Consider the following 14595-nt stretch of genomic DNA (forward strand, 5'->3'; position numbering starts at 1 on the left):
CAGGAGACTTCAAGGCTTTGGTAGAAAGTTTGAATGTTATACTAAATGCAATAGGAAATTGTTGAATGGCATTAAGTAAGAAAATAGCATGATCTTGTTTTTAAAAGATTACTCTGATTGCTGTGTGTAAAATTGTGAAAGGTCAAAAATGGTAATGTGGAGACCAGTAAAAAGTCATTACATAGATCCAATGAAAGTTAATGGTGGCCAGAGTAGAGGCATTGGCAAAGGAGAGAAGTAGATATTGAGGTCTGTTTGGAAATAGAACTAATGGATCTTGCTGATTATTGTGTATGACTGAGAGACTGCTGGAAGGATGGGAATTAAAATTTGACTTGAGTGACAGGGAAGAGGGTATTGCCATTTACAAAGGTGGACAAAATGAGTCATGCACATTTCGGGGGTATTGAGAGTTCTAGTTTGAAATGTTGAATTTGAAGTATTGAATAGGCAGGTAGATATATATAAGTTTGGAGCAAGGTGATGAGGGTGAACACTTGTGAATCTTTAATATATATGTTATTTCAAGTCATGGGATCACTAAGCAAGAAGTAGAGATAATGAGGACCGAGTCCTTGGACCTCCAGATAAAGTCTTGACAGTGGAGGAGGAGTCAGCAAAGGTGGCTAATGGAGAGCAGTTAGGTGGGAGGAAAACTAGAGGGTAGAGGCATATTTGATCCAGGATCTGAGTGGCAAGAAGGCAGAAGTAGAGTTTAAAGAAGAATCTGGTTGAATGCTGCTGAAGGTGCTGTAACAAATTATCACAGATTTGATGGCTTAAGCAACAGAAATTTATTCTCTTAAAGGTCTAGAGCAGTGATGGCGAACCTTTTGAGCTCGGCGTGTCAAAATTTTGAAAAACCCTAACTTAACTCTGGTGCTGTGTCACATATAGAAATATATATATATTTTTATATTTGCAACCATAGTAAAAAAAAGATTTATATTTTTGATATTTATTTTATATATTTAAATGCCATTTAACAAAGAAATCAACCAAAAAATATGTATAAAATGAACAAAAACAAAAACAGTTGTACATTTAGGAAAAAATAATAATAAAAACAATGATAATCAAATGGTACAAAAACTAGAAATTAGTGAATTTTTTGGTGCTGAAGTTTGTCTGCTAATTCTTCGATTGCAGGTTCATACTTGGCGCACTTCAAGGCCAAGCAGGCGCCACTAACTTCATCTGTTAGCAGTTTCTTTTGTTCGTTTTAATATTACTTAATGCTGAGAACAAAGTCTCACAAAAATATGTTGATGAAAAAATTGTTAGCAAAGCCATCGCTAGATTTTTTATGTCGCTAAAAGTGTCAGGTACTCTGTTCCAAGCATTCAAAATTTCTTGTTCGTAGTTGCACTCTTCTTCATTATTCAAACGATTTCATTCCAGATTTTCAAGTTTTGACCTTAAGTCGACAAACACTTAATTATTTTAATGGTCTGTTCTAGGCTTCTAAATTGGTCGAATCTTTTGCTGAACTGTTCAAATAACAAGTTTACTATATTCTGGCACATAAATATGGACTCCATTACACTCATTGTAGTGGCCTTCTCGAAATACTTTTTTATCTGAGGAAAATACTTGTGTTAGTTTCAGTATCTCGCGTGAAAATTTTAAGTTTACTTTCAAAAGATTTGATGTATCCAAACATAACGTCAATACTTTTGCCAAAACCTTGTAATTTTAAGTTCAGTTCATTCATATGAACAGAGAAATCTGTAAAAAACATCAAATTGCTGACCCACTTATGATCATTGATATGAGGATAGTTTGCCAGATCCTTATTCTCAATAAATACCGTAATTTCTTCAAAGCACTCCACAAATCGCTCAGGTACTTTACCTCGACTCAGCCATCTCACATTATTGAACATCAGTAGTCCACTGGAGGTTGAATCAACTTCCTGTAAAAGTGCAGAAAATTCTCGCTTGTGAAGGGGTCGAGAAGCTATAAAATTCACAATTTTTGGTACAACTGACATTAAATCATTCAATTCTGAGAATCCTGATTTGGCACACAACACCTCCTGATGGATAATGCAATGAAAAGGTACAAGTGGATGTCTAATAGCTTCCATAAACAATTTCAGGAATCCCACATTTTTTCCCACCATATTTGGTGCCCCATCTGTCTTGACTGACACAATTTTAGAGATATCATTGTTTAGGTCACTGAATATTTCGTTTCCTGATGTACTTATTGGCACTGATTCTAACTTTATCAACTATTCTCTCATTGTGAGACCATCAGAATATCTAGCAATAATGGCCAACTGAGCATTTGATGTGACATCAGTAGTTTCATCAAGAGAAATCGAAAAATATTTACAACTATTTAAGTCTTTTTTTAATTGTTGTACATTTTTGTTAAGATCTATTATTCTGTCTTTGATAGTATTTCTACTGAGTGGTAACTCAGAAATTCTTTTAATAATATCATCTTTATTTTTCATATTGTGAAATAGAGCTGGTGCACATTTTAGAAATGTTTCCTTAATAAATTCTCTGTCACTGAGGGCTTTTCCATGCTGAGCTATGGAGTGAGCAATACAGGGCTTTTCCATGCTGAGCTATGGAGTGAGCAATACAATTTGTAAGATGCTCTACAGTTAAATTTGTAGAGCATCTTACAAATTTAATGATGGAATTTGATTGACTTTTATAGAGGTGTAGCTGCCTAGAAATGTATTCCTTCCTTTCATGGATACTTTTTTTCAAGAGCTGACAATGATTAGTTTCAAAATGTCTCTCTACATTCCACGTTCTGCTTACTACCGTTTCATTACACAGTGTGCACAGTGATCTGTTGTTTCTGTTGACAATCCCGTACATCTCGGTCCATATGTCTTGAAAGGGTCGCCTACTGCTACTTCCACTTCCTTTATCATTCAGTCTTGCTTTTTAATTTTTTTGATTCTCCAGCACAAGGCTGCAAAAATAAAGAAATATAAATCACGGCGTTTTTTTATAAAAGGTTGATAGGTTTCTTACCTATTAACTTTTTGCAGTGTTGTTGCACTGACTCCTGGTGCAAAACAATTCAAAGTAGTATGTATAACCAACAAATATATGGTGCTGTAATCAATTATCCGACACGCAGAATGTCTTGTCGAGCACTGTTGCACTGTATATCTTTTTCTTCTAACCCCCCCACTCCTGTCTCCTAACGAACATGGCGATCAAGTGCGTCCGTTTGCCGAATGCACCCAAACGCACGGGATGCTTACCCGAGGCACATGTTGACAATAATGAGGCCGTTTCCAGAATTGGGCATTTTGTCACTCGAGTAAAAATAAAATGTCATGAGTAAAGATTAATCTCTTTATAGTGCAATTCTTAACCTTTTTATATTAATGTCAATATTGGAACAATGTATCTTGGATGTTTTCACTATGTATCTTTGCTACGCAACATTGATGTACATGTTTACATCCGGTTTTAGAATTGCATTATTGATCATGAGTAACGTGAGTAATAATATTACTTGAGTGATGCCCAACTCTGGCCGTTGCGAGAGACAAATATTTGAATTATGCAATTTTTTGTCTCTGTCGATGCGTGTCACCCAAAATGAGTTCGCGTGTCACCTCTGACACGTGTGTCATAGGTTCGCCATCACTGGTCTAGAGGCTACAAGCCCCAAATCTGGCAGGACTGACTTCCCTCTAGGACAGTGGTTCTCAACCTTCCATTACAATGCTGTGACCCTTTTATACAGTTCCTCATGTTGTGGTGACCCCCAACCATAAACTTATTTTCGTTGCTACTTCATAACTGTAATTTTGCTACTGTTATGAATCGTAATGCAGGATGTATTTTCATTGTTACAAATTGAACATAATTAAAGCATAGTGATTAATCACAAAAACAATATGTAATTATATATGTGTTTTCGGATGGTCATAGGCGACCCCTGTGAAAGGATCGTTCGACCCCGAAAGGGGTCATGACCCACAGGTTGAGAACTGCTGCTCTAGGAGTTAGGGAAGAATCCATTCTTTACCTCTTGAGTGGAAGCTAACCTTATCATTCCTGTGTTTGTGACCATATTTCTCTAGTCTGTACCTCCATCTTCACTGAGTGCCTTTTCTGTGTGTCGCTCCAAACTCCTCGTTCCCTGTCACAAAAACATTAGTAATGTCATTGAGGCCCACCTGGATAATATAGGGTAAACTCAAAATACTTAACCTCAAAGACCTTTTTTTCCAAATAAGGTCAATTCTAGGGATTAGGATTTGACGTCTTTGTGTGGTCATTATTCACCCTACTAAACTAAACCTTGGTTTTAGAAACTTGGTAGCCATTGTAGATCTCAGTAAGAGCAATTTCTTTTCAGCAGTGGGGCATAGGAAAATCCTATTCACCTTTCATGGTTGCTGCCACATAGAGAACTCTGTTGTCTGTCCCAAGACTGTGCACGTTGATCACACTTTTTTCCCCATGGCCAGTCTGTAGTTGTATGCCTATGGCTAGCTTCAAGTTTTACATGTTGAACATGAGAAAGGAGCAGAATTTCCAGAAGCCTCTGCCTGCTTTTTTTTTTTTTAGTTCATTAGTGTTGACCTGCAGGATCCAAGTTGGCATTACCAATGGCCATTATTTCTATAGCCAAAATTTGGTTTATTTCAGATTTCAGACATCTGTTTTGATTAATATCAGTAGCAGTGTAATTTCATTTGTAATCTGATAACCATCTTGCTGAAAAATTTCTAAGCAGAAAGAATGTATGTCAGTTAGGTAATATATTGGTATAGTGGGTATTTTAAATAACATGAAGTATCTGAAGGAGAGGTAAAGGGATGCAGAGAAAAATGCTATTTGCCAGTTTTTTCTTACCAGCTTACACAGATGTTAAAACTAGCAAAATTGGTGTTGAGCTGCCCTCAGTTGTTTTCTGTAGACTTTTCATGATTTCTGCTGGACACTGCAGAGCAGCAGAGGTGAGAAATAAGTTGCCTCTGGCTCTAGTGGCACTGCATGGATGAGAGATGGCAATACATCTGGAAGAGGCCTGCTTCCCTGGGCGGAGTTCTAGTAACCAAGGGATTCCTTTATCATCAGATCTTCTATGAGATGGAACTGGTACAATGCCTGCCCTCCTGCTGGTATATGTTTTTGGAGGGGAGGCATTGCGCTTTCACCATATGAAGAGAGCTGACCTAATTACCACAGATTAAATCTTTAGTTGTGGGGCCATTCTTTTTTTTTTTTTTTTTTTAAGGTCATGTGTGGTTATATCAGTGAAGATACCAGGGTGGTGTTCCGTTCTACGTCGGCTATGGTTTACATATTTATTCAGATGAGCTGTGAAATGTGGGATTTTGATATTTATGGGGATCTGTATTTTGAGAAAGCTGTGAATGGTTTCCTTGCTGATCTCTTTGCCAAGTGGAAGGTGTGGTTCCTCTTATGCACTCAGTCTCATCGAGCAAATGTTTTTCAATGCAGATTTAAAAAATACACTATTTCTACTAATCTGCATTTCATTGAGGTATCTTAGCTAAAGCCTAAGTTGATAAGACTCAAATTACTTTAATCACCTTGACATTGTAAAAAGCACTTATGAAAAGCCCATAGTTAATATCATACTCACTGTGGAAAGACTGATAACTTTCCCCCAGAAGATCGGAAACAGTATAAGGATGCCTGCTATCACCACTAATATTCAACATTGTCCTAAGAGTTCTAGCCAGAGCAACAACGTAAGAAAAAGAAACAGTGGCCCTGGCCGGTAGCTGGGTTGGTTAGAGCGTCGTCCCGAGATGCCATGGTTGTAGGTTTGATCACCGGTCAGGGCACATCCAAGAAGAAACCAGTGAATGCACAAGTGGAATAACAAATCTATGCCTCTCCCTCTCTCTCTCAAATCAATAGGTAAAAAAATTTGTAAAAAGAAAAAAGAAAGAGTCTTTTGTGGGCCAAGAGATATTCCCTAATCCTTGTAGGATCTGTTCTGTATATTTAATTTTGGTGTAGTCAAGTTTACTTGTACCTTCCCTTTATCCACTGCCAATGTGAAGAAGAAATAGGATTTAGGGGAAAATGCTCTAATTCAGAGGCTTTTGATTCAAATGCCCTGACACTCACTTTTATGTTTCTAAACTTCTTCCTTTCTCACATATCCCAACCTCTCCAACTTCCTAAAATCCTTCCACTGTGCCCACATGAGTAACCTGCCTAATATCCTCAGCATCTTTTCTAAACGTTCCCTGCACCTTCTTATTTTAACTCCATATTTTTTCAAACTTTTTTAAAAACCAGGACCCATAGTAAGGAATAAATTCTATATTGAAAAATTTGCACATTTATATACATATTCACAACTGAAACAAGATTAGAAAAATAACTTTCTAAAACAAAGCTATATTATATTTTACTAATATGCAAATTAACAAATAAAAAAATGCCAGGGTCCAACCCCAGCAGGTCCAGGGGTCCCCAAAGGTGTGGACAGAGTCGGCGAAGAAGGAACGACACAGAGGCAGCGTTCAGTTGATCAGCAGCCTAGCCAGGATCTCTAGCTGAGTTCTGGTTAGGATCTCCAGCGAAGTTCTGGTTAGGATCTCCAGCCAGGTTCTGGTTTGGTTCTCCAGCCAGGTTCAGTCACCAGGTTCTAGTCAGGTTCTCTTGCCATGTCCTATCCAGGTTCTGTAGGTTCTCCAGCCAGGTTCTGTAGCCAGGTTCTGTCCAGGATCTTTTGCCATGTTCTCTCGCTAGGTTCTGTCTCTAGGTTCTGTGGCCAGTTTCTGTCCAGGATCTGTTGCCATGTTCTCTCCAGCGAAGTTCTTCTGTCTCTAGGTTCTGTGTAGGTTCTGTGTCTAGGTTCTGTCGGACCATTCTTCCAGATTACCCCTCTCCTCTGTATTGGAGGCATGACGTGGTGAAAACAACACAGGCTTTAGAGTTCAGCAGACGAGGTTCATCACCTAACGTGTTTTGTAACCTTTGGCAGGTTATATACCCCCTTGGAGCCTCTGTTTTCTCGTTTGGTGAAATGGGGTTGAAGGCATCTAGTATCTGCTTACCACATAGTAGGCATATAAAAAATGTTAGATTCCTCTATTAATACATCTTCCGTTTTTTCATTTTGTATGCAATTATTGATGCTTAAATTTCCTTACTGCCTTTGTTGTCTTTATATTAAGTAGAGTCTTAAAGAAAAATCCACCTGTTAACATAGCATCTCCTTTGGGAAAGAGAAATAATGACCATCCCTTCTTGGTCGGTCCCCCCCCCCCCAACCCCACCCCCCAAATTTTGTCACCTTATGACAGTTACTAACCATTAGGTCTTTGGTTCCATTACATTGGCATACAATCATAGTCATCAGGGAATACTTCCTGAGGAAGGCTTTCATTATAAAATTTACTAAGGAGGCAGAAGAAAGTTGGTTTAATCCATGTGGAGGAGCGGCTCTGGGCAAAGACTAAAATATGGGGAAGGGAGTTGCTGAGGAATGAGGCTGTAAATAGGTCAGATTATTCAACAGAGTATTCCAGAAGTCTTTTGGAAGAAAGCTGTCGGAATGAGTCTAGTACTTGAGAAAGATTCAGGAAGGGAAATAGAAATGAGAATAACTTAACAGACAACTTATTATTGACTAGAGGCCCGGTTCATGAAATTCATGCACAGGAGGGGGGTGGTCCCTCAGCCCCACTTGCACCCTCTCTAATCTGGAAGCCCAGGAATTAGGCTTAAACTGGCAGTTGGACATCCCTCTTGCAATCCAGGACCTCAGGCTCCTAACCACTCACCTGCCTGCCTGCTCTAACCATTTTGCCTGCCTGCCTGATCCCCCCTACTGCCCTCCCGTGCCAGCTGGATCCCCCTAACTGCCCTCACTTGCTGGCCTGGTCGCCCCTATTAACTTTTTTTTTCCATCTTATCCCCTTCACACACAATTGTATTTGACTTTCTTATTGGCTTCTCCCTGCCACACAATTTCTCTCTCTCCTTTATGTAACACTTTTTCCTACTGACTCATCATTTATAAACTTTTCTTTCCTCGTTATTTCCTACTTCTGTTCCATCCTTCTTCTTCTCATCCTTCTCCTACCCTCCCTCCTTCCCCCCCACATTCCTTCTTAACTTTATCTGTACCCCTGCCCTCCCTCCCCTTTCCCTTCCTTCCCACCTTATTTTTTTCCTTTACTTCCTTCCTTGGACTTGCTTTGCTTCCTCCCCCCATTTCTTCCTTCTTCCCATTCTCCTTTTAAGTAGTACCGGCTCCCCTTTAAAACTTTTCTTCCCTCTTTCTCTCTCATCCTACCTTTCCCATACATTCTTCTCTACTTACTTCCACTGTTTTAATATCTATCTACCTGCCTAATTATTCACTATCATTTATCTTTTTTCTTTTCTGACTCCTACTTTTAAAATCTGTCCCCAATACACAACTGTACTTGATTTTCATTATAGTTCCTGCAGTTTACTCACACATCTTCTTTTCTTCTTTAACTCTGGTCTCTACTGACTCCTTTATAAAGTTCTTCCCTCCCTCCTTCCCTTCTTAAAGCTTCTGCTGGGGCAGGCCGTTAACCCCCAGCCCAGAGCTCAGCCCTGGCCGGGTGTTCGCTGCCCCCCCCCCCCCCCCCCCCCCCCCCCCCCCCCGCTTCCCGGCCCTCCCTGTTGCTGTCCTGCTCCTATTCCCTGTCTAGGACACCCGGCCCAGTGAGGGTGGCTGAGGCCCGCGCGGCCCTGGGCGCTGCTGCCAGGAAGCAGGAGCGCCTCTGCCCAGAAGGCCTCAGCTGTCCTCCTGCCTCCTCCCGCTTCTGGATGCGGCTCCCCACTCCGTGCTGCCTGCGCCCCGCCCAAGGGGCGCACCTGCTCCACCCGCGTTTCCTTCCCTTTTCCATCCCTGCATCTTTTTCTTGTTCCCTTTCTGTATTTCTGTTTCTCCTCTCAGCCTGTCTGCATGTAGGCCTGCCTTCCTCTCCCTCTCCTTCCTTATCCTCTCCTGTCGTATCCTATCCTATCCTGGGCCTTGCAGCTGCCTGAGCAGAGCGCGGGGATGCAACCTGCTGATCTGGTCGTGACATGATGCTGTAATGGACAAATTTACATATTCCTCTGTTATTAGATTAGATTGCCCACTGTGTTGTGCCTGGGCTGCTGTGTGATGCCACATACTGTGCTGTGTTGTGAACAGAGGATCGCAGGATGGCCTTTGGAGTTGGCTCAGTACCGAGGTCACATACTTCCCTCTGTACTTCTCCAACTGTGTGACCTTGGGCAAGCTGCTCATCTTTCACGTGGGCATGCGACTGTATGGTCTTGATTTCCTAAGACCTCTGAATTTAAGACCCCTTGTAGGAGGTGGTGGGAACATTTTCTCATTTAAATTAGTCATTCCTTGTAGCCAATTGCATGATGTTTCATGGTTGTACAAATGTTAATGTGATTTTTTAAAAAATGCATTTAGAAGCAAAGCAATATGATAATACCCATCTCAGGGATGTTAGGAAGATTACGATAATGCATGTCAAGTGCCCACTCAAGTTATTTTTCCGAGACTAGTAGTTATTATTAACGAGGAAAGGACATGAAAAATAATTTTATTGGGAACATCTGAAGAAAGAATTTTAAACAGCAAGGTCATAATGTGACCAGGATCTTGAAATAGGAGTGGAATGAGGGGGAAAAAAGACAAGAGAAAAGTTCAAGTAATGCTGTAGAGATAAATGAATGTGTATACAGGGAGGAAGTTTTACCCCTTTACAGACAAAGTTTTCATTATAGTGATAACTTTGTGATATATGCTCCAGTGTGAACAGCAGGAATGTGGTAATTATGTGGGAGAAATTGACTCTTGTGTCATCATCTTAAGCTGCTAATAACAAAAAATAATGCATTGGATAACTCACAAACAAAAAGTATTGTGTTTTGTTGGGGTGGTGTGGCTGGTTGGGGATTTATTATTAGTTTATTAGTGTGGTTGCCTGGCCAATGATACTGAATTTTTAGCTCTTCTTTCTTTTTGTTCCTTTTTCTTTTTTGCCCCAGGTCCAGCAAGACTATGAACCTCTGTTCCAAATGCTTTGCTGGTAAGTGCAGAAAAGGATTTTTTATTTACTTTTATTTTTCTTCTTTTGGTTGTTCCTAAGACTAGCTACATCATTTGGCCCTCCTTTGGGCTTATGCATGGGGATTTGTTTCTTTGTTTGTGTGTGAAAGCAATTTCTCTTCACCAAGGTGCTTCATATATTTCCCTAGGACTATTGAAATAGCCTCCCCGAATGAAATGAAATCTTATGTGTACTTGCATCAAACAAACTGTCCTTGATGTACAGTTGTGGTGTATAGTGGAATTGTAAAAACTCACATTGTACTAGGGTAATATATCTTCATGTTTGACCTTGAATGATTAATGGTGAATGTTGCCTTTACCAATGAGAATGCAAGAGAAAGAATATTTCATATTGGAGTCAGGAAGACAATCATGCTGAATTAGCCTTTTCTAATCCAGTCCCTCATTTAAATCACCTTGGGTAAGTCACTTAATCTCTTTGGGCATTAGATTCATCATTTGTAACATGAAGGGTTGGGGTTTGATGTTTACCAGGTGTTCTTTCCAGCTCCAAATGTTGATTGGTTGACTCCCTGAATTTATGATCCCTTCATGAAGTTGCAGCCTTCATGCTTTTTTTTTAAAAAAAGAACTTTATATCCAAATGATCTTATATAAAGTAACTAAGTCTTTACTACTTGAGATATGTTTTTCCTTTCAATCTTTTAATTGAGATATGTTTAACTTAACGTAATGTTCCTTCTATTTATTACTTTATTTTTGTCAAAGATAAACAAAGTTGGACACTAGTTAAAGTGGTAAGGACAGCTCTTAATGAGTAATTTACTGCTACAATACAAAGTCCTGTGTGAACTGAACTGGATTTGTGCAGAGGGACTGGTTATTTTAAAAGGTGAGGGACTAGACAGGGTTTGCTATCTTGGCTCAATAGAGTCAGGGAAGTGACAAATTACAAAGGGTTTGGTCAGTGTAAATGATAAGGTGGGGGAGGTGCCTCTTAGCTGACAACCATGGAAGTTAAGATTCTATTCTACAGAGACAGGGACTGAGACCCTCCCCTTCTTGATGATCACCTTTTAAAGCAGCGGTTCTCAACCTGTGGGTCGCGGCCCCTTTAGGGGGCGAACGACCCTTTCACAGGGGTCGCTTAAGACCATCGGAAAACACATATATAATTACATATTGTTTTTGTGATTACTCACTATGCTTTAATTATGTTCAATTTGTAACAATGAAAATATATCCTGCATATCAGATATTTACATTATGATTCATAACAGTAGCAAAATTACAGTTATGAAGTAGCAATGAAAATAATTTTATGGTTGGGGGTCACCACAACATGAGGAACTGTATTAAAGGGTCGCGGCATGAGGAAGGTTGAGAACCACTGTTTTAAAGGAATGGCTTTCATATCCTTGAGCAAAAATTCCAGAATTGTAGGAGATACATATACATCTCAAAGGGTCAAGGATAATTCACAGTTGTAAACTCTTTTTATTAAGTGCTCTAAGATAGGGTGCTCTGGGGCCTGTAGTCAGATGTTGGTTATAACAAACCTTAAATTCTTTTGGCAACCCAGAGCTTTCCTAGGCAGGCACTTAAAGCGGGGCTAGTCAACCTAGGGATGGGGCCTTGAGCTGTTAGAAACTGTTAGTGTTTGTTTAAATCTTCTACTGTTGGGGGAGAGGAATAGATGAAATCATTTGTGGTAAGAGTCTGTAGTTTTTATAGGCCAAGGTTGAGGCTTAGTTGAGAAAGGGCTCAAGAGGATCCTAGCTAGAGTTTGGTAAAGGGGAGAATTTTTGTCAATTTTTATCTTCTATTCATTATGCCGTTTGAGCGCCAAAATAATTATAGTATAAGCTTTAGACCTTTGCATTTATGTCTAAACTAGGGGGTAAGTGGAAGGAGTTGAGAGGGCTGACAGTTTGTATCTGTTAAACGTTTAGAATTTGTCAGATACTTGAGGTCTTTAAAAGGTAAGTTTGGTTTTTATCTAACTTCTAGGAGTATCTCTGCCATGTTAAACAAATGTATTCTGCTTTTCTTATGCTTCATATCTACAATTACAGATATGAAGAGATGCTTCCTCACTGATGTGAGTTAAACTTTATAGTAAAAATGAAAGTAGCAATAAGACAAAATGTTTTGTGGTTATTTCCATAACAGGGTTGCAAATTCTTATATCATAGCAGGTAAATTAAAACATTTTTGCATTAACCTGCAGCTCTTACTGCTTGGAGTTATACTCTAATCTCTTTTCTGCTTTTATTCCCTGTTAGAAATTAAGAATAGAAGTGGCTTAATTCTAGTAACCCTTGAAAGGGAAACATTGTAAGTTACAGCTAAATTTTGAGGATCTGCAGTAAGAGGAACAGAGTGAATCTGAAATTTTTAAGTTGGTTTCCTTTTAGACATTGTGGTGTACCCATCAGGGAAATAGTATTAAAATACTCCAGTTAGTTATTTTATAGCATGGTGAAGTTTGGGGAAGATAGTGGAATCAGTATGTTTCTCATACCTTGATTTTTCAAATCATCTTTTCCCAGAAGAAAGGCAGCTTCTGTTTTTAAGATGAAGCATTTTTTTTATCTCAAGAAAAATGATTTTAAATATGATAATGTTATATGCAGTAAATACCAATTATTCAAGAAAAATGATTTTATATATAATAATATTACATGCAATAAACACTAATATTTCAAGAATAAAAGGATTTCAAGTGTAATATTACCAAAACTGTACTAACATAATATGATATCTCAGAAGTTGTAGGAAATACTAAAAATCTGCAAATAACAGGATTACTTCTATTATATTCCATTATATATTTTTTCCCTCTGGCTCTATATTTGTTCATCAGTTTATGTTGTTCATTATATTCCACAAATGAGATCATGTGATATTTATCTTTCTCTGACTGGCTTATTTTGCTTAGCACAATTCTCTCCAGGTCCATCCATGCTGTTGCAAATGGTAAGAGTTCCTTCTTTTTTACTGCAGCGTAGTATTCCATTGTGTAGATGTATCACAGTTTTCTAATCCACTCATCTGCTGATGGGCACTTAGGCTGTTTCCAAATCTTAGCTATTATAAATTATGCTGCTATGAACATAGGGGTGCATATATCCTTTCTGATTGGTGTTTCTGATTTCTTGGGATATAGTCCTAGAAGTGGGATGACTGGGTCAAATGGAAGTTTCATTTTTAATTTTTTGAGGAAACTCCATACTTTTGTGAATGATCCATGTGCACTTGAGAAGAAAGTATATTCTGTTGCGTTGGGGAGAAATGTTCTATGAATGTCTATTAAATCCATCTGATCCAGTGTTTCCTTTAGAGTCTCTGTTTCCTTGTTAAGTTTGTGTCTGGAAGATCTGTCCAGGGAAGTCAGAAGGGTGTTAAAGTCCCCTACTATGACTGTGTTGTTGTCAATCTCTCCGTTAAAGTCCTCTAGAAGTTTTTTTTATATATTTAGCTGCACCTATATTGGATGCATAAATGTTTACCAGGGTTATATCCTCTTGTTGAATTGATCCCTTTAGTATTATGTAGTGACCTTTGTTGTCTCTTGTGATGGCCTTTATTTTAAAGTCTATTTTGTGGATATGAATATTGCTGCTACAGCTTTTATTTTTTTCTTTTCCATTTGAATGGAAATTTTTTTCCCATCCCTTCACTTTCATCCTGTGTGTGTGTCTTTTGTTTTGAGGTGGGTCTCTTGTAGACAGCTTATAGTTGGGCCATGTTTTTGTATCCATTCAGCTACCCTACACCTTTTGATTGGATCATTTAATCCATTTACAGTTAGGGTTATTATTGAGAGGTAATTATTTATAGCCATTTTAATTCTATATGGCTAGCTTTCTCTCTCTGTTTCTTCTCAGCAATCCCTTATAGCATTCCCTTTAACATTTCTTGTAATGCTATCTTGGTGGTGATGAACTCCTTTAGGCTTTTTTTTTTTTTTTATCTGGGAAGCTCTTTATTTGACCATCTATCGTGAATGATAGCCTCGCTGGATATAGTAATCTTGGTCTCAGAAGATCCTTGCTTTCCATTACCTTGAGTACTTCATGCAATTCCCTTCTGACCTGTAGTTTCTGATGAGAAATCAGGTGTCAGCCTATGGGAACTCCTTTTTAGGTAACACTTTTTTTCTTTTTCTCTTGCTGCCTTTAAGATTCTCTCTTTGTCTTTAATTTTTGGCATTTTTATTATGATGTGTCTGGGTGTGGGTCTGTTTGGGTTCTTCTTGTTTGGGTTTCTCTGTGCCTCCTGAACTTGTGTGACTTTTCTTTTACCAGGTGAGGGAAGTTTTCTACAATTCTTTCTTCAAACACCTTTTCTATTCCTTTCTCCCTTTCTGCCTCTTTTGGTACACCTATTATTCTAACGTTGTTATGTGCCTCTTTGTCCCGCAGCTCCCTTAAGCTGTCCTCATGTTTTTTAATTGTTTTTTTCTTTTTGGTTCTCTAATTGAGTGATATTTTCAACTCTGTCTTCTAATTCACTGATTCGATCCTCACCTTCCCCTAATCTGTTGTGTATTCC

General features: G+C 38.8%; 1 protein-coding gene across 2 annotated transcripts in view; it reads left to right on the forward strand.

Moving 5' to 3' along the window:
* ZFAND3 (zinc finger AN1-type containing 3) overlaps positions 1 to 14595 on the forward strand; it is a 343389-nt gene that overhangs the window by 95130 nt on the left and 233664 nt on the right. For both annotated transcript variants that reach the window (XM_081093918.1, XM_081093919.1), the window contains exon 2: positions 10014 to 10054. In XM_081093918.1, the coding sequence (XP_080950044.1) occupies positions 10014 to 10054 (41 nt within the window). The remainder of the gene's footprint in view (positions 1 to 10013; positions 10055 to 14595) is intronic.

The sequence above is a fragment of the Myotis nattereri genome, assembly GCF_964212035.1.
Source record: "Myotis nattereri genome assembly, chromosome: 6".
Lineage (NCBI taxonomy): Eukaryota > Metazoa > Chordata > Mammalia > Chiroptera > Vespertilionidae > Myotis > Myotis nattereri.